The sequence below is a fragment of the Carcharhinus amblyrhynchos genome, chromosome 1 (genome assembly GCF_965287045.1).
Source record: "Carcharhinus amblyrhynchos chromosome 1, sCarAmb.v2.hapA, whole genome shotgun sequence".
Taxonomy (NCBI): Eukaryota; Metazoa; Chordata; class Chondrichthyes; order Carcharhiniformes; family Carcharhinidae; genus Carcharhinus; species Carcharhinus amblyrhynchos.
Window position 1 is genome coordinate 97,394,552 of NC_137324.1, and position 21,241 is coordinate 97,415,792.

Consider the following 21,241-nt stretch of genomic DNA (forward strand, 5'->3'; position numbering starts at 1 on the left):
GGGAGTCTTTCGAAAGTGAAGTACTGAGAGTTCAGGGCCAATATGTTTCTCCGAGAGCGAAGGGCAAGTCCAGGAACCCAGGATGTTAAGTGATATTGAGGGTTTGATAAAGAAAAGGGGATGAAGCACTAAAAACAGGGAGGGCCTTTCAGTTGTATTGAGAAGAAAAAGAAATTAGGTAGATAAGATTAAGGAAAACACCAAGGCATTTTATGAAGTATATTAAGAGTAAGAGGATGACCAGGGCAAGTGTGGGGCCCGTTAGAGACCAAAGGGGCAATCAGTCTGTGTGTGGAGCCAAAATACATGGCTGAGGTCTTAAATTAATATTTTTTTATCTGTATTCATTAAGGAAAAGACATTGTAGACGGAGATTTCAGTTGGGATGATGAAGTTCTAGATCATGTAAAGATTAATAAGCAGGAGTTAGAACCATAGAAAATTTACAGCTCAAACGGGCGCTCCAGGGAATAAAGTCCTAACCTATCCAAACTCTCTCCGTAACTCAGCTTCTCAAGTCCCGGCAACGTCTTTGTGAACCTTCTCTGCACTCTTTCAATCTTTTTTTACATCCTTCCTGTAATTAGGTGACCAAAACTGTACACAATACTCTAAATTTGGCCTCACCAATGCCTTATATAATCTTACCATAACACTCCAACTTTTATACTCGATACTTCGATTTGTAAAGGCCAATGTACCAAAAGCACTCTTTACGACCCTATGCACCTGTGACGTCACTTTTAGGGAATTCTGTACCTGTATTCCCAGATCCCTCTGTTCATCCCTCAGTTATTAGATGTTTTAGCAGATTTAAAGATTTACATGAGATGTACCCCAGGCTGCTTTGGGAGGTGAGAGACGAGATTGCAGGGGCCCTAGAGATATTTAAATCTTTGCTGTCCGCAGGTGAAGTGCCAAATGACTGGAACACAGCCAGTGTGGTACTTTTGTTCAGGAAGGGCAGCAGAGATAAGCCAGAGAATTATAGATGTAGAACATGTAAAAAGATATGGCAGTGTGGATTGGCATCTTTGAGAGGTGGCAGGCATGTGTAGGGAAAAGAAATGATCAGAATATTTGTTTCATGGACAGAAAATTTTCTTTTTTTGTAGCCCAAGTATCCTTTAACAGTTTTCGTGCTGCCTCCGTGTTTTGGCCATTTTATGGTGATTCCCAGAAAATCTGGTTGCTTTTGGGTTTGTGATCCTTTCCCTTGAAATGATTAACTCTGAGAATTTGTGATTTAACATTCATTACAATCCCCATAGTGTTATTTTAGAGTTGAGAGTGTAGTCATTAACTTGTGAGCGAGGGTACTGCTGCTGCTGCCAATTTGGGCATTAGTCTTTTTATTCTAATTGAATGATGTGGAAAAGACCCAAGTCCACCACGATCAACATGATGATAAATCACCCCACACACCCAAATCGATTACTGGAACATTTTCACCACAAATATTGTAGTCTTATTCTACAAATAAAAATTTCCATTAGTTCAAATTAAGCAAGTAAATAATCCGACAAAATGGAAATTTTTAAGTGACTGAATTCAAAGTACCATTATATTATTTCATTGAATTTACCAAATTTTCTACAAGGTAGAATGTCTGTATCTCAAACTAAATGCAGTAGTCAGATTGTTTTCCCCACTCCTGACTGAGTGATCTGCCTTTGGTAATGACACCTTTGGAAAGTTGACATTTAAAAGAAAAGCTTGAAGACACTCGAAGCGAATCCTTATGATTCTTCCCTTGTGCCTGTGGCAAAGCACATGGCCTGCTTCTGGCACTTGCTCACAACAGAATGAATTGTCTTCAGGATTCAGATTTGGATTGGGTATTTGCATGTTTATGACCTTGATGGGGACATTTCATGACATTTTACGCTGCAGTGACTTTTTAATTGCCTTATAAAGCCATAATTTAATTGCAGTATTTTTATTAATCACAATGCACTGTTTTTATTTTTAGACCATGAGTCGGTTCAGTGGTGCTATGACAACTTTATTAACTACAGATCCTTGATGTCTGCTGACAATGTACGTCAACAGCTGTCACGAATCATGGACAGATTCAACTTGCCTCGGAGGAGTACAGAATTCACAAGTCGAGACTATTACATAAACATTAGAAAGGCGCTGGTTTCTGGCTACTTTATGCAGGTATAGTAAAGATTGTTGTTACTTCTCATTTAACGAAATGTACAATAATTCAACATTTGGAGATTCTTTCATTTGTAACTTTAAATCTCTGGTTGTAATATCAAGCGTTGTGCTACATGTGTCAGTTGTGTGTGTTTGCACAGTGTGGTAGAAACGAGCTGTTAATAGGAACAGATTTTTTTAATATAAAGAAGAAATCACTTCAAAAATTGCGAATAAAGAAGAAAATGAGGAAAACGTAGGAATGAAAACTTGTGGTCAAAGTGAAGTGCATGTCAAAGATAAATCGAACCATGAAATTTAAAATAAAAAAAAGTAGTCATAGAAGTTGAATATAAAGAAGAGCTCAGGGTGTGGGGAGCTTAAGACTGGGCAGCGCGGTGGCACAGTAGTTGGTACTGCTGCCTCTCAGCACCAGGAACCTGGGTTCGATTTCCAGCTTGGGTCACTGTCTGTGCAGAGTCCACACGTTCTCGTGTCTGTGTGGGTTTCCTCCGGGTGCTTTGGTTTCTTCCCGCAGTCCAACAGGCGTGCTGGTTAGGTGCATTGGCCATGTTAAATTCTCCCTCAGTGTACACGAACAGGAGCTAGAATGTGGTGACTCGGGGATTTTCACAGTAATTTCATTGCAGTGTTAATGTAAGCCTATTTGTGACACTAATAAATAAACTTTAAATAAAAAAACTTGAACTGTGGAGTAACAAAGTCAACTCGATAGCTGCCTATTGGAGTATGCTTGCTGGATGAAAACAGGTTCAACATCAGCTGCGGTGAGCGGCCTGAGCTCGCTATACTGACGGGTGACTGTAGTCTTTGGAGCCTTATGTTAGCAAGTTGAACCTTCAGTTTAGACATTGGGACAGTCTCAGAATCAGACTTGGATCATTCAGTCCCTCCAACCTATTCCACCATTTAACTATATGAAACTGATCTGTACCTTGAACTCCATCAGATGGGATTATTACAAACCTTTTACAAATCTATGTTATGATTTTCTACAACATTCCCAGTTATTTTTAATGGCAAGAGAATTTATTAATCATGTTTCTAGCTTGATCATTTCCAAATTCATGGCAGCTGAATGTTTAAAATGGTAAAATAAATGGAAACTGTGAATGGGCTTGCATTTCATAATTAAAATTGATTAGGGTTTTTGTGATCTGAGTGTGCTACCGCTCTTGGATCCATGAGTGGCACGGTAGCACAGTGGTTAACACTGCTGCTTCACAGCTCCAGCGACCTGGGTTCAATTCCCAGCTTGGGTCATTGTCTGTGTGGAGTTTGCATACTCTCCTTGTGCCTGTGAGCGTTTCCTCCGGGTGCTCCGGTTTCTTCCCGTGGTCCAAAAATGTGCAGGTTAGGTTGATTGGCCTTGCTAAAAATTGCCCCTTAGAGTCCTGAGATGTGCAGGTTAGAGGGATTAGTGGGTAAGTATGTAGTAGGGATATAGGGGTAGGGTCAGAGTGGGATTGTGGTTGGTGCAGACTCAGTGGGCCAAATGGCTTCTTTCTGCACTGTAGGATTTCTGTGATTGTGAGTGAAATTTAAGTTGTGTAGTGAAAATTCATAACATTGGTCTGTAGTTTGAAATGTACTTCCAACTTTTTTATTCATGCGGCGTTCTCTCCCTTTCCTTTGTTTGAAACGTCTCTCTTTGCTATTTTGGAGTTTTGCTATTGATCTTCATATCACTTAATAGTGAGGTGAGATTTCCTAACGAAACAAGATATGGGTTTGTGGATTGTTGAAAAATAACGTGCTCTGTTTTTACTGTGACATTACTGTACAGTGGTAATATTAAATGTGCTGATTAATGCATAAAACATTATAACTCAAAACTTCAGAAGGCCACAGGTTACTTAACCTCGATTTAAAAATGATCATTTTGCTTATTGTTGCCTTGGATGTTTTAGTCAGATTGACAGCTTGCTGTTCTTGTAGTATGGGTGTTTTTTTAGCACCCAAAGAAATTAAGAGAACTACTGATGTAAATTGTGCACTGCAGTCACTAGGACTTGAGGCAAGCTAGCTGTGTAATTTTTTTTAATTGCATTATGAAAAGATTTCTGTCGTATAATTGGAGATAATTGTATCTCCTATGGCATTGCATGCAGTTAGAGAATATGACTGTTTTCTTGTCCCTTACCCTTATGTTTTGCTGTTCTAATTTTTCTCCTCTCTGCTTCTCTGTATTTATTTATTTATACTACACTGCACCTTACGCCTGCTTTCTATTCTCCCCTCCGTGTCTTCTCATTTTCCAACCCTGCTCTTGCAAACTCATACTCTCTGTTTCTGTGTTTAGCAATAAATTCTCTCTGATGTTTGCAATCTTATAACAGTGCCATCCAGAAGGGTAGAAGAGGTCATGGCATTTGTGTCCCATAAACCTAATTCAATACATAGTGTATGGATAGAATGAGTCGAAGTTGGATTATACCGAGGGAATGCTTTGAGGCATATGTTGCATCTTCTGTAGATTTAGAGGTGGTGATAAATTAAGGATTCTGTCCAGTGTCAATGTCCCGTTGGTGAAAGGTGTAATTCTTTCGATTTAAATATTGTTACTAATATATTGCAAGAAACAGCATTGGCGTTTGTCTATTCCTTGGTTTTTATGTTTGAAGAATTGGTTTTAGCAATGGTTGTGGTTTTTCCCTCACTGGGTCTTTAATTGTGATTTGAAAATTCATGAAGAACTTGTCCTTGGTACTAACAGGAATAGATTATGTGTGGTTGTAAATGATAAATAACCTTGCTTGTCAAAACCATAACTACAGCACATATAATAGCTTTTGAATTCTCCAGGCTTGAATAGATCACTTTTAATGCCATTCTGAAAAACAAATTAGTTTGTAACCAACAGTTGGAGTTTGGGGGGTGGGGTGCAGTCGTTGATGGTGAAAGGGTTATTGGTTAACTAATCATACATTTGTGCCTAACAGTACAAGAGTTCTCTGTATCGTATCTAAGGACTTGTTGAGTGACTGAGCAGATTAAAACAGGACTGATATAATCAAACAGGTTGTTACTGTCTGTGAAGATTAAAAAAAATTGTTTTATCTCAAATATAATCAAAAAGAAACGGGTTCTTTGACCTTCAACATAAATGGAAACTGTCAAGTTTGCATCAGATGATTGTATTGTTAAAGGGGCTGTTTATTTATCAGTCATTTTAAGCGCATGTCTCAGTGCTGTGGGTGTGCTGAAATACAAACGGTAGGCATGTGATAGAATGAGTGATGGGAGAAAATTGAGTAGTGGATGGCATCAAATTTAAAAAACCTACCATCAGAATCAAAAAGCCTGGAAATAGATGTGGGTTATTACAAATGGTATGACTCATGCTCTTCAGGGGAATGGTAGATATTGATAATTTAATGGGATGCTGGGGCTTGACAGTGAAATAATAAGTGCATTTCTGGCACTGCAATGAAATGTGGTGTATATGAAACTCTTGGCAGAGAAGTGCTGTTTTTCTGAATGCAACTAACTTTAGTTTTTTTGTCAAACTATTTAAAGATTTGTGGCAGGTACATATTTAGGTAAATTATATATTTCTAGTATTATGAAACCTTTTGAAAGATGGACAGTCAATTATATGAAGTAGTGAGATTTAAACTTTGACGTTAAACATGACCAGTTTAAGGCAATAGCGAATGTATCTACTATATAGTAAAGCATTAGTTGTTGGATGATCTTTGAACTGGAACCTCCAATGCTGCATTAAAAAGAAAAAGCATGTTTTCCTGGTACTTATTTGTGTTCAAGACTTCTTAATATGTCTAAGACATTCCCCTTGTGATTAGAAAAGCACAGTGACACATGAACTGCAACAAACTTGATGATAGTTCCTCATGGAAGTCGCTTTTATTTCAAGCACTAAACAAATTTAATTTCTGGTATTTTAATTACCTTTACATTCGTTCTCTACTTTGGACAGAATCGTACTTATCCCAGAGGGTATACCTAAGATATTTATTCTCCCTATATTTTTAAAAGAATGTTGGTACACAACATCAAATAAATGTTCTGAAGGAGATGTGTTCTTTGTAAACCTGAGGAGATTTAAATACATCCACATGACTAAATATCACAGATACTTGACTTTTTCCTTTGAATACTGGTTTAATTGACTCTTCAGTTTATAATATGTAATATCTTACATTAAGAATATTCAAAAGAATAGTAGATTTTTCCTTTTCTCTCCACTCCTACTGCTGTCTCCCCAGATATCTGTAAGAAGTCTCAACACCAGGTTAAAGTCCAACCAATTTATTTGATAGTAAACTCACAAGCTTTCGGGGTTTGCCCCTTTGTCAGGTGAATGGAGAGTTCTGGCCTTGGACCAGAACACCACAACCTGGTGTTGCGAAACTTCTTACTGTGTTTACCCCAGTCCAATGCTGGCATCTCCACATCATCCCCAGAAATCTACCAGAATTTCATTGACAAAGGTATGGAATATAACGATAAGGATATAATGTTGGAATTATATAAAACACTGAGGCCACAACTGGAAAGCTGTGAACAGTTCTGGTTACCATATTACAGGAAGGACATAATTACTCTGGAGCTAGTTCAGGGGAGGTTTGCAAGAATGTTGCCAGGGCTAGAAAAACGTAGCTTTGACGAGAGGTTGGATAGGTTAGGGTTATTTTCCTTGGAATCAAGAAGGTTGAGGAGTGACTTATAGAGGTGTACAAAATTGAGGGGAAGACAAAGTGGACAGGATAAAAGTTTCCCTTGGTGGAGAATTCTACAAGGTGGGGACATAGACTCAAGATAAGTGGCAACAGATGTAGCGGGGACATGAACTTCACACACAGGATGGTGGCTGTCTGGAATTCACTGCACAAGTTGGTGGTGGAGACAGAGACCCTAAACCTTTTTTAATGTACCTGGATCTGCACCTTAAGTGTTGTAAGCTACAGGGATGTTGGCCCGGTATACAAAGGTTGGATGTCCTCCAAGCTGAGTGTCCTCAGGCTGACAGACAAGCTGGGTCAAATGGCCTCCTTCTGTGCTTTGTAGCCTTTCTATGGTTCAAATGCTTTGTGTGATGACTAATAGCTATTTTCTGTCTATGTTTTTGTTCCAGGTGGCTCACTTGGAACGCACAGGCCATTATTTGACAGTGAAAGACAACCAGGTTGTGCAGCTTCATCCTTCGACTGTCCTGGACCACAAACCCGAGTGGGTGCTCTACAATGAATTTGTACTTACCACTAAAAATTACATCCGCACCTGTACAGACATCAAACCTGAATGGTAATGTCCTGTGATTTTGTAACATTCTGTATTCATCGCAAGCTCCCTCATTAGTTAAATTTTTAATTTTGAACGTTCAGTCCTGAGTCATGAAACTAAGATTTCCAACATCAATTAAAATAGTTTGAACCAGGCTCAAACATAATTACTTTAATTAAATAATAAATGTTGACCCCTCCCTTTATTCAGGAGTTGTATCTAAACTGAAAAAAATGTCAGCAACAAATTTTAATATGGCAAAAAAGGGTTAAATAATCAACAACTAAGCCTAATTGACTTGGTCATGTTGATGCACATTTCCTTCAAAATTTTTGCACTTGCCATTTCACTGATGCAAAAGCTAAATAGCTGTTTGGGATAAAATTGTACAACTGAAGCGTCTCCTATGTGTTATATAATGCTTAGAGAAGCATTGATTACCATTCCTGAAGCATTCTTGTAATAGTCATTAAAACTATCCACTTGTGATACTTAGTCACTACCAAATATCTATAATCAGGCTGCAGACAGTGTGATCAATCATATTTAAATGACTTAGACTGTGTAATTTAATGGCATTTGTATGTTCAATTTACGTGAAGCTGTAGTGGTGGCTGACTATCATGTTCTGGCTCAACTCAAATGAGATTGCAGGGATCAGAAAATGTAAGTTTGTATATGGTGATCTAGTTTTTCTGCAAGCATGGGCTTTGCTTAGATGAGAAAACCATACATTTATAAATAAAATCCATATCATCATGCTGTTTGAAAATGCAACGGAAAAAAAAACTGATTTTGGACTATTCGTGAATGCATTGCCACGTGAAGCTAATAATAAAACTTTGTGTTGGAAAATTGTGTAGAGGATGATGTTTAGTCAGCATTAATATCCAGACTCCTGTTTCATTAGCACAGAAAAGTTAATTACCACCGTCTTGTTGTATTTCAGGCAGAAATTGCTCTAGTAGAAAGCACTCAAACCAGTTAAAGATGGGAGTAAATGGTACAAGTGGATATATGGTAATCTGAATGTAAGAAACAAAAAGGGATAAGAACAACTGTTGAGAGTTTTAAAAAGAATAGTGACAATATACACTGATCTGTAAAGGTTACAGGAAATAATAGTAAAATACCTGTTAACAAAGAAGGAGTGAAAGTAAGGAATGATCTGCATAGCAATTTATACAGTGTTAGTGACTATAAATGTGAGGAGGAAAAGATGATCCAGCATGGATAGTGTGAGGACAAGAACAAAGGAGCAGGAGTTTGCTACATAACCCTTCATTATCTGTTTTGCTGTTTAGTGATATCAAGGCTGATATGTTAGATGACACAAACAAGAGTTCTGTAGTCCTATGCGTAAATGCTAAATGTTCCAGGCTATATGAACTTAGGGATTGAAGATTTATTGGAGACAGTATTTTTCAACCCCCTGTCCCTATTTCCATCACTCTACCCTCCAACAGCTAGCCTCTGAAGCTCATTATTAAGAAAATAATGACGTCCGTTTAGATGCTTCCTTCCCCAAGCCCACCACAACAGATGTCAACTAATGTTCCCCCCCCCCCGCCCCAGAAACTTGCTAAACTTTTTTTCTCCAACTTTTCCTCCATCTCCTTGGATGCTCTCTCTGAACCCATGTTGTCCATGGGACTCTCCACCTTATCCATCGATCTATTTCCCCCTAAGCTACTGGCCATCCAATTTCCAGTCCTGATCCCCATGTTAGCTGATATTGTTAATCATCATCTCTTGGATTCTGTTACCTCTTTCAAATCTGCTGTCATCACCATTCTTTTTTTTTAAAAGAGGAAAATGACCGTTAGCCCATTTATCCTTGTCAACTCAGCTTCATCTTGAATGCCCCTTTCCTTGCTAAGCCCTTGAATGTGGTGTTGTCTCCCAAATTCATGTCCATTTTTCTTGGAACTCAACATCTGAATTCCTGCAGTCAGCTGTCAGCCTGGACTTTTATCAAAATATCCCTTGTCTCTCCTTGCCCTTCTTGACCATTTGACCACGCCATCCTCCACCATTGGCTTTCCACCTTGGTCCAGCTGGCTAGGCTAGCTCTCCCCTAGTTCCATTCTTGTCTGTCTGAAAAACACACAAAGCAACGGCTTTATTTCCTATTTCTGCGCAATTACCACTGGTGTAGCCCAAGATCTATTCTTGACCCCCTTCTATTTCGCACCAACAAGCTATCCATCAGTAATATCCTAAAACACGATTTCGTGCTGTGCTGATGAAATACTTCTTTATTTCATTGACAGTGCTGCATGTGCACTGCAGCCTTGTTTGGTCTTAAAGATGGAGCTGCGCAATAAAATAGTATATACCGTGCATTGAAATAAAAAGCACTGGCCAAGCACAAGAAACTTTCTTGGAAACATTGACCTTATTCAACTCCTCCATTGTCTCTTAAGTTATTAAATTGTTTGTTAACATCAAGTACAGAATGAGCAGATGTTTCCTCCAGCTAAATATTCAGTTCCTGCCGCACACGCTATTTCATGTCTCTTCTGGCAACTGTTGGAGGCTGAACCAGACAGTTGGTAATCTTAGTGTCATGTTTGACCCTGAGGTAAGCTTCCAACTGTTTATCCACATCATTAAGAGTACCTGTTTCCATTACACTGCCCCACCTTGTCTACTGCTATAATTCTTTCTTATGCTTTTGTTGGTTATGCCAATGCACTGGGCACATTCTATCCTCTCTCAATTTGGAGTACTCCGAAACATTTATATCCATGTTCTAACTCGCACCAAGCCCCATTCACCCACCATCCCTGTACCTGCTCATCTACAACAGTCAAGGAACCTTCTCCCAGCTCTGTTCCAGCGTACAACTCTTAGATCTTTGTTCACCTCTAATCTGGCCTTTTGAGCATTTTAGATTTTAATCATTTTGCCACTGGTGGCTGTGTCTTCTGTTGTCTTAGCCCAAATTCCCTCCCAAAACCCCTCTGTGCCAGCCCCATGTCTCACACTTCTGTAGCTCCTTACAACCTATCTCTTTGAGACTAAGCCTTTAGTCACCTTCCTTCGTTCTTATGTGGCTCTACATCAAATTCTGTTTGATAACACTTCTGTGACAGACCTTGGGATGTTTTGTTACATTTATGGTGCGATATTTTTATTTGAAGTGGAAAATTGCAAATGTGATTCAGGGAGGGGGTGGTGTGGGTAGAGAGCACCAACAAACTATAAACCTGTTAGTTTGATAGCTGTAGAGAAGTTACAGGAATCTTATGAACAGAGTGACCAAATGTTGCTTTCACTTGCTAGGACTTCAGCCTTTCACCATTATATATCAATAACTTAACATTTTAAAGTTTCTTTATTAGTCACAAGTAGGCTTACATTCACACTGCATTGAAGTCACTGTGAAAATCCCCTAGTTGTCACACTCCGGTGCATGTTTGGGTACACTGAGGGAGAATGTAGTATGGCCAATGCACCTAACTTGGCTGAAGAAGCACAAAGTAATATTTTTTTAAAAGTTTGTAAGGAAATGCAGTGACTCATGTAGAAGGAGCAGAAAGATAGAAAGCAACATAGTCAGTCTAAGTCAGTTGAAACTAGCAGATGGGCTTAATGCACAGAAGTAAGGTTATCCAACCTCAAGGAAAGCCAGTGAGAATATTTTCTTAATGCTGAGAAACATGAATTGGAGTAGTAGAGAGGTTGGACTATCTGTGTCCACAAATCTCTACATAATAGTACACATATAAAAAAAAATCAAAAAAGCTAATGGAATATTGCTCTTTATCTTGAGAAAGTTGGAAATGAGGATTGAGAGGAGAATTATTCTTCAGCTGTCAATCGTTCTGAAGTACTACCCTTTTGGGCACCACACTTCAAGAAGTATATATTGGCTTTGGAAGAGATGCAGTGCGGATTGACCAGAATGATACCAGGATTTAAAGGGCAGGTTATAACTTGGCTTGTATTTTCTTGAGGCTAGTATTAAGCAGTGAACCGATTTAGCTGCATAAAATAATAGTTTCTGCCCTATCCAATAACTATTTCTTCTGGTGGATAAAGGGAAAAGATTTGCATTTATATAGTGACTTTCACAACTATCAGATATCTCAGTGAATTAAGGACTTTTGAAGTTGCAGGCAATTCATAAATGGAATTAAATGGCGAGCGTGGTGTTCAGCATTGGGGCAAATCCCAGTTGAAATTCTTCACCACGCCCGGATATAATCTGGGTGCCCATCCAGTGAGGGCAGGAACTAGATTAGTATATTTAAATAGGCATTTTAACTATGCGATGTCTGTTTCAAGCCAGGTTTTCCCTACAGGATTCTCCAATCCTCGGGCACAGCGGGAACCTGGTGAGAATCATTACTGTTTCCAACAAATGGACGTCAGGTGTGATGGCCATGCCGGGGGCAGGCTCGGTGGCCATTGAAGGTTGGGGATGTGGCTGGGCAATGCCAGTTGGGCATTGCAAATGACACTGCCGGGGCAGTGCCAAAGGGATGGGTGCTAGGGGGCGAGTCATGAGGGCGGTGAAGATTGCTGGTGTGTTTAGGCTCCACTCCTCTCCTCAGAACTGGTACAAAACTCACTCCTCCCAAAAATGACAGCATGAGAAGACTGTGACCTGATTCACGTTAGACATGTCAGCATGAATCACGTGTTTTCTCACCCAAAATGACACTTTTTTTGGGAATTAACTGATTTGCTTGGAACTTCAGTTTGATTTGCGTGCTCCAGTAATTGAAGATAGTAAATGATTACAGAGTTACTAGTTATAGTAATTGAGCATGCCAGACCAGTGAGTTTGGGGGATTTTTAGGAGTTGTCTTTTGTCACTTAGGACATTTTTCTGCAGGAAAATACAAAGCCATGGTCTTGAAAACAGCCAATATTTCAGTGCCTTTTTACCCTGTGTCCTTCTGAACCTAGCTACCCAAGAATTGCCTAACAACACCCCTATCTCTCCACCCAAACTAGGAGGAGTGCAATGATGAACCATTGAGGTATAGGAACAGTGTGAGGTAAAGGTCAGTAAAAGGCTTAGTAATGTACGTTCTTGGTAGGTGGGATAAGTTCTTTTCACTTTGGCAATATTAATCATTCTATACTGCAAGGCCACTTCCTTCCATTGCCCCTATGGCCCAGTAGCAGTTTGTGCAGACAAGTCTCCCTCCTCTTCCTTGCTTCCTGCATCAATATTTCTATCTGGCAGCAGTTAGTCTAAACAGGCATAAGTTACACATTGACTTGCATCTGATCAGCTTAGCACTTGATAGGAAATCTAGGCCCTTTTTATGTTGAAGTGTGATTGGGGATTAAGTGATTTTAATTTTGGGAATTAACTGATAAGCTTGGGACTTCAGTTTGATTTGCCTGTGTGCTCCAGTAAATGAAGATTAGGAGTATGAGAGGAGGTTAGGAGGCAAGTTTTGGATTAACTGTGCAGAAAAATTGAATTTTTGAGTGTCCTCCTAAAACTAGCAGAACTTCCTGAGTTGATTTTTAGACTTCTGCCTAAAATTTGAATAGACTCCGTGTGTGTGTGTGTAAAACATGTGTTGGGGATCATGGTTGCATTCCGGTTGGCTCTAAGTCTTTTAAGGAGCATTAGCTGGAATTGCTCTGTTGCAATGGAACAACAGTAATAATCATGCATGTTGAGGATGATATAGCTTCTGAATGTTAATAATTGTTCATTGGATGTATTGATATGGAAAGGTGATCAAAGGAGGCTGGTACTAAAGTGCTGCCAACCGCAAAACCCCTGCTTCATACTGAATAGTGAATTGATAAACTGGTGAATTGCAGTCTACCAGGTCTTCCTTGGCTCCAGAGATTTTCCTAGAGTTGCTTTGCCAACCAACTGTTGCTAGTCGATAGAAATGACTTGCTGATCCTTCTGGTCTTTGGGGAAGTATTGAAATCTCAGCCTGCTCTGCCTGCTTGTCTTCCAGGTAACTCACTGGAGGCTAAGCTTCTATGTGAGAAATTACGACTAAACCATTCTGTATTAAATTTCCTTTACAGCAGCAATGTGTTGCATTCAACTTCTGGCTAGCTTTTGATTTCCATTGTTTGTCAAACTAACCATTGTTCAGTTTTTCAATGACTTTATACTGTAGCTATCTGGATAGTTAAGTGCACAGGTTGAAGATGTCTTCGCACTGTTCTAATTCTATTGTGACCACATTAAAACAAAAATGATTAAAATACTGCAGATGCTGGAATCTGAAACAAAAACGCAAGATGCTGAAAAATTTCAGCAGATCTGACAGCATCTGTAGAGAGAGAATAGAACCAACATTTTGAGTCAGGCTGACCCTTTGTCAAAGTTGAAAACAAAAATTATGTTTGAGCTCTACCTGAGCTTATTGATGCTTGTAACTTTTCCATTGTGTAAATTTTGCAGAAATAGTAAAATATACTTTTGTTTTAAAATAGGTTAGTGAAGATCGCTCCTCAGTACTACGAAATGGGCAACTTTCCCCAGTGCGAGGCCAAAAGACAACTGGAACGCATTATTGGCAAACTTCAGTCCAAGGAATATTCTCAATACTGAAGCAATTCTGAAGTAGGAGGCCAGGCAAATGCAGATTTCATATTGAAGAAATATGGACTTCAGATTCTGCCCAATAAAACAAATTTAATTTGTCTAAAAAGGAAAACCTATGGATGTTTTCTTTCAAATGGCTGGACAATTCCTCACTTAATTTTTTAACAAACCTTGTTTATGACAGGTTGTGTAACACTGTGTTGAGCAACATAGTATGTTGCTGGTGTTATGTGGCTTTTTTATTGTTATGTTGACTTTTGTCACAAACCCTGTTGGGTTTTATGGGGCTGGGGTGGGCAAAGGTTTCAGAATAATGCTGTAACTGTTAATTTTTAAAGAGTTTCACCATTATTACAATCCTGTCTGAATTTCTTGTAGTGATTCAGAGTTGGCAATTAAAGTATGTATTTCTCAGCCACATACTGCATGATCCTGCCCATGTTGACATTCTTTACTAGAAAGTTGTAGAGATTCAAAGAACTTGGAAAATTTATATGTAGGCACCTCTGAATTTTCCCAACACCAATTTTTGACTTAAATAAAGGTATAGTGACAAGTTAAGTTGTTGTGTATGCAGTGTCTTATTGGAAAGGAAGAGGTAGTTTGAAATAAAACTTCATCGATTCTGTCTACATTCTACATCTAAGCCTAGCCATGTTTGGAAGGACCGCAGATCATATTTGCCTTCAAGAGATTTTATTTTTGCACAGTGCATGTACCTTCTGTGGCGGTACTGGTGTGGCTATTTTTTCTTTGGTATCCAAACTATTTGTACTGTTACCATAAGTGGCAGCTTTATTTCTGACAGCATTCTTTGTTTTGTGGCTAATCCACTGGTCATTTTAAATTTGTATATGTATTTTGCTACTTGCTGAATTTAGCTTTTAAAGATCTTTACCGATTACAGGAAGTGCAGCTCTGCCAGAGCTGAAGATGTCCTCTTGGCAATGTTATTGCAAAAGTTAGAGTACTTTTAGAGGCCAGCAGAGAGAGAAAAACTTTTTGGATGGGACAGCCAATGGCTTGAAAAAGCTTCTTGAATTAAGAATAGCTTAAACAATATCTTCCTGCCATAACACTACCCAATCCATATACAATAGTGCTACCTAATCCATATGCAAGACCATAGTCAGGAGCAGTATTCTGATTTTGTGCATCTGCTAAAATCATACGACTGAAGGTTATGAGTAGTTTTTTTGTACCGTAGAGAACTACGAGAAATCATTTGGCTCAATGTGCCTGTGCTGCCTCTTGAAAATAGCTGTTCCATTTAATACTACATCCCAACTTTTTCCCAATAACCTAGAAACTAGTTCTCTTCGGGTATACATCCAGTTGCCTTTTGTAGTTTCTTATTCTTCTTCCACCATTTTTTTTCCCAGGTTGGACATTTGACATCCCAACAACCTTCTGTGGAAAAATGTTGTCTAATTTTCTCTACTACTACTGCTGTCAATTATTTTAAATCCAATACTAGTTACTGACACAAATCAAAGGAAAGAGTTTCTCCTTAATTGTTCTGTTAAAGCCACTCGATTCTGAATAACTCTATTGGGTCTCTACTTAACCTTCTTAAAATGCAATCTCAGCTTCTCCAATCTTTCCATATAACTGAAGCCTAGTATCTTCACCTGCCCTCTCCAAGACTCTTTTACATATTTTCTAAAATGTAGCATAAGAACATAAGAAATAGGAGCAGGAGTAGGCCATCCAGCCCTTCGAGCCTGCCCCGCCATTCAATAAGATCATGGCTGATCTGTCGCTGCTCAGTTCCACTTTCCCGCCCTCTCCCCATAACCCTTAATCCCCTCTCTCATCAAAAACCCATCAACCCGCTTCTTAAAAATATTTAGCGAGGCAGCCTCCACCACTTCATGCAGAATGGTACACATTACTTCAGCTAAGGCTTGACTAATGACTTATAAATGTTCAGCATCTTTTTTTATATTTGATGGCCCTATTTGTAAAGTTAAGTACCCCATGTGCTTTCATAATTGCCCTGCAAAAATATTGTGAATATGCACCCCTCCCTGGCGTTTCTATTCTCATGGCTCTCTCCCTCAAAATAATGGTGTTTAGATTGTATTGTTTCTCTATTATGTTCTCCCTAAGTGCATCACATCACACATAACTGCATTAAATTGCATCTGCCATCTCTGCCAATTTCACCAGTCTGTTTGTATTTCTGAAACCTGCTATTATCCTTCTCACTATTTACTACATTGAAGATTGTAACAAAACTTGCCAAAGTTTGAAATTGTACATCCTGTAACCAAGTCTTGTAAATATAGCAGAAAAGGCAATACTCCTGTTCCTGACACCTGGGCAGACCTTACTGCACAATGCTCTCCAGTAAGAAAAATATATTTGCCACTGCACGCTGTCACCTATCACTTGGCTGATTATGTACCCATGTTGCCAATTCACTTTAATCCCACATACTTCTCTTTTCCAAATGTCTATTGTGTGGTATTTCAATACCTTTAGAAAGTCCATGTATACGACTGCTGCACGACCTTCATTCAGTATCATCAAAGAACTTAATCCCACTAATTAGTCATATTATTTGTCTTTAACAGTTCAGTGCTGGCTGTTTTTTTTATTACAGTAAGAAGTCTCACAATACCAGGTTAAAGTCCAACAGGTTTATTTGGTAGTAGATGCCACTAGCTTTCGGAACACTGTTCCTTCGTCAAGTGAGTGGGAGTTCTGATCACAAACAGGGCATATAAATGCATGCACAGAAACACACAGGGCATATAAAGGCGCACACAAAAACAAATGTTTTTTATTAACCCATGCTTCTTCAAAGAAGAATTCATTTTATCCTTGACAACAGTCTAGTATTTTTCACAAGATTAAATTCGACCTGTAGTTATCAGGTGTCTCTGTCTTTTTTTGAGCAGAAGTGTAATATTTGCAATCCATCAGTCTGGGACCACTTCCATTCCCGAGGAGAATTGAAATATGGTCAGAGTTTCCACTATCTCCATCCTTGCATTTCTCACAACATAAGAGACATCCCATCTGGAATGGTCATCTTTAGTGATACTAACCTTTTTAGCACCTCCTTTCTATCAATTTTTATCCGATCCAATAGCTACTCTTTTTGTGAATACTGATGCGAAATACTCTGCCCTTTGGCCTCCACATTAATATTTTCTTCTTTGTCCCCTTTAGCCCTACCATTCATTTAAACTACCCTTTTGCTGTCTACAAACTTGTTGGATTCTCTTTTTGTTAATATGCCAATTTTCTCTCATACTTCCTCTTTGTCCTTTATCTTTTCAATTTTCCCTGTATCCTGTACCTGACATGCCATAAACCATTTTTTCTGTTCCATTGAATCATAGAATACCTGCAGTGAAGAAAGAAGCCATTTGGCCCACCGAGTCTGCACTGATGACAATATCTTATTCAGACCCTATTCCCATAGCCCCAGATATTTAGTCCATCAACTCCTCTAATCTACATGTTTTAGGACATAAGGGACAATTTAGCATGGCCAATTCACCTAACTTGCACAGCTTTGAACTGTTATCATCATTGTCTTTATTAGCTTTGAATAGTCTATCATTTTTAGTAGAGGAAAGATTATTGGATTCTTGTTTTTAAAAATAAATGAGTTTTCCTGATTTGTTGCTGATGTTTAAATGTCTCAGGTAAGCTTTTTAAATTGTGATAGTTAGGGGCTAATGGTTGTGCCCTTGGCCATATTCATCATTGCAGCCAGCTATTGTCATATTTATATTTTTGTCTCATTCCTTTTCAGGAGAGAAGGTAAGTAAAATACAAGGAGCATTTTCCATTATAGAATGGACAGGTGTGTACAGGATGAAATGCTTCATTACTAGTGAATCATTTAAACTGCAAATGTTGTGATATCCTGAATTGAATTGATGGATTTCCTGCACCCCATGAACAAGGCATATTTGCAATAGGAAAGTATTGTATGTTTTCTGATCAAATTGTGTACTGTCAGATTGGCCAGTTATGAAAGTGATTGCAAGGCACAGTTTTTCTCCCTATAATTGAAGAGTTGCACTATTTGCAGTATTTTGTAAGAAACGTAAGCCTTGTTTAATGAAAAAAAGTGCTCCTCCACCAGTGTGCTTGGCTGTAAATCAAGGTCATTGCGGACATCTATATTATGACTATAAAATTGCTGTTTCTTTGTTCTCACTGATTAATTTATTTGTTCTCTTGCTGATTAATTGACTGCGCTGTCCAACTGAAAGAGCTTCGGATGCTGATTGCTTTTTGCTCTCGATCCACAATCACCAAACATCCTTGGTCCTTTCCAGAGGCAAAATGTGCCCGTGGAATGAAACATGATCAGGGAGCTTATTCTGACAGTCCATGCTTGATGTCAACCACTGTGGACTTAAACCAACTTGCTTAAACTTCTGGGGAAAATTATAACTTATCAGTGGTCTGAAATTTGATTTGTTAAAAGATAATTAGGAAAATTGCATGAAACATTTATATTTTTTCCCGATTCACATTTTAAAATATTGAGGTTTGCTGTAAAATTGATTTTTTTCACTTGATTTGCTTTTGTGCTGTCTGTTCAGCTGCACATGGTGATATAATCTATATGTCCTGTAGCACTTCCTTTCAACTTCAATACACATTCAAAAGATAATTATCACGTGACAATTATATTTTCATTTTCATCAGTTCTTTACCTCATCCCTCACCACCACTGCAATTTCAGGGTTATATTTGTCTTTGTATATCAATATTTCCTGGTCTCTACCATTCCACCCACCCACCCACCCACACACACACACACAGTTTTTCCATCCCTCTTGTATCCCTTTGTACAGTTCTGTTCCAACCTTACAGAATCTACCACGATATATATGGGCCAGAGTGCACAGCATTTGGGAGCCTGAGGCATTATTGCAGACCTGCCTCTTTCACTGTGCAATCCAAAGTAGGCCACAACAGCCAGCTGGTGCAGTGCTTTCCTGGATTTGTATCTATAATATATTACTTAAACTAGCGTCTCTTTTTAATCCTAACTACATACTTCGTGACTATATAGAAGATTATGCTGAAAGTTTAATGGCAACTATTTCACCTTCATAAAACTTAACATGGTATTCTATTGGTTTAGAAAATTTCATTGCTGACTTCAAGATTCATTTAGCAATTTTTATAATAAAAATTTGTTGTTTGGTAGTACAGCACTGAGTATTACTTGAAAAATGCATTTTGTTGAAGCTTTTTGTCTTACATTGATGAGGGCAATTGCAAAAATACCACAGTTGGGAAACAGCAACTTAAACTGAATGAGAAGGAGGTGCTGATTAATTGGCAAGTGGATTCCAGTTAGTAGCGATATTGCCATTGAAAACACCCAAGTTTTGTTTGAAAGTTTAAACTGGGCAGTTTAACTCTGATTAAGCAAGTCATTGCCCTGAGGAATGGATCAGTGAATGGCTATCATTTATTTTGTTCAGCTGAAACAAATGCAATGTATGTGCATGTCCTTTCTGTCTGCAAAAAAAAAGGGCCCTGTGTGTTTAGTTTTGTGGCTTCCAGTATACACACGCCACACTGTAAACCTGGCTGACAATCTTAAATTTGTTGTCAGCATAACATTTAGTACACTGAGGATTAATTAGTAAATGTCCAATGTTGGACACTTTATCAAGCAGAGGCTGGATGGGTACGATCTGCTCCTATTGCAAACAGCAAAATGCTGTCATCAAGCCAAAAAGACGTTTTGCCTATCACATAAGAGTAATGTGGTGTATGAATTTCAGTGCCAGGGTCATGCAAGGCATGTAGGCCACACATCCCAAAGATTGATAGTCTACCAATCAGTATGTCCCTGTTACTGTTTGGACAAGTTACAGACCATATGCAACCACTAATTTGAAAACTCTCAGGAAACCTATGAACAGGAAAGGTCAATCAGCCAAACAAATTAATCCATCCAGAAAAATCTTGGAATAGTTTTTAGAATTTTTACCTGTAAACTGCAAGTTCTAAAAATACCTCTAATTTGAACCTGTGTCCCCATGTCCTACGCTTGCAATTTAATTTGAAATGCTTGAATTTACTTCTTTCATCCAAAAGATGACTCTTCTGCCTATTTTCTAGGCTGAAAAGGCCAACTTACTATCTTTTCTCAACCCCATGCCTTTGATGTGAGGGATCAGTCTTATAGTTTTTCTCTGCACTGCCTCCAACATTTGAACACCTCTCATGTGTTTTGATGACAGGAACTGAATACATATTTTTAAAGTGCAATTTTAGTGGCATTAATAGATTACACGAGTAAAATTTGTTCCAGTCAGCCCAACTCTACTACAATAGAAAAGTTTTGGACACCAGTGTCCTGGTGGCTATTAACTTAAATTTGCCTTCTGACCGCAGCAAATATCTTTTAATGATACTAGAAAACCACCGGCATATATTTTGAGCAACTCAAAATACAAGCCAACTACGTGGCATTATCTGCATATTTTAACCACGCATTGTGAGTGAGGCCTATTATTTCCCAGTTTGTGCAGATGGCTTTCACTTCCTTAGTGAGCTCTCCTTTGGGAGACATTGCAGAATACAATCGATGTCTTAACTACCTGCATTGAATATAATACCTTGTTAATTGACTTGTGATACTAGCATTTTTATTAGGAGAAAGCAAAGTACTAAAGTAATCTGAAGTACATTCTTTTGTCAAACCAATAATTTTCAATGCCTTTTATTTATACTGAATGGGAAAAGCTATTGTGATTTTGGTGCAAACCCCAAGATTTGCCCTTTGTAGGAAATAATTGGAATGTCTCTGGAGTGGAATTTCATTTGAGAAAATGACATGCCTGCTTTCCAGTTGTGTTATGTGTTATGTTGCAAACAATACTATCATTTTAGGAATTACAATAACTACAGCAAAAAATGAACAGTTATATTTGTTGAGCATGCTTCAAACTTTAATGGGTATAATATAGAATGTTTAACCATAGGTGGCTTTTTAAAGGAATTAATAAACATACTGAAGTTAGAGTTATGGGATTAGATTTGATAATGCCAATGGGAGAACTAGCAAAACCAAAGCGGGCTAAAAGCCTCCTGAACTCATTTTGATGATTTAATCGGCATAAGTTCAGCACGAAGATAAGATCACTTCCCAAATCTGACCCTCCTCCCAAATCCTACCATGTGATATCTTAATTCCATCTGGCTTGGAATGGAGCATCATTGTTTTTCTCTGTTCTTTGAGCAAGTGAAAAAGAATGCTAATGTTTGAAACAGAATGGTGCTGAGAGA

General features: G+C 38.5%; 1 protein-coding gene across 2 annotated transcripts in view; it reads left to right on the forward strand.

The window, feature by feature from the left end:
* dhx15 (DEAH (Asp-Glu-Ala-His) box helicase 15) overlaps positions 1–14,518 on the forward strand; it is a 130,580-nt gene extending 116,062 nt beyond the window's left edge. For both annotated transcript variants that reach the window (XM_080189459.1, XM_080189468.1), the window contains exons 12-14: positions 1,973–2,163; positions 7,265–7,434; positions 13,846–14,518. In XM_080189459.1, coding sequence (XP_080045585.1) covers positions 1,973–2,163; positions 7,265–7,434; positions 13,846–13,963 — 479 coding nt within the window. In that variant the 3' untranslated portion in view covers positions 13,964–14,518. The remainder of the gene's footprint in view (positions 1–1,972; positions 2,164–7,264; positions 7,435–13,845) is intronic.
* The last annotated feature ends 6,723 nt before the right edge of the window (positions 14,519–21,241 follow it).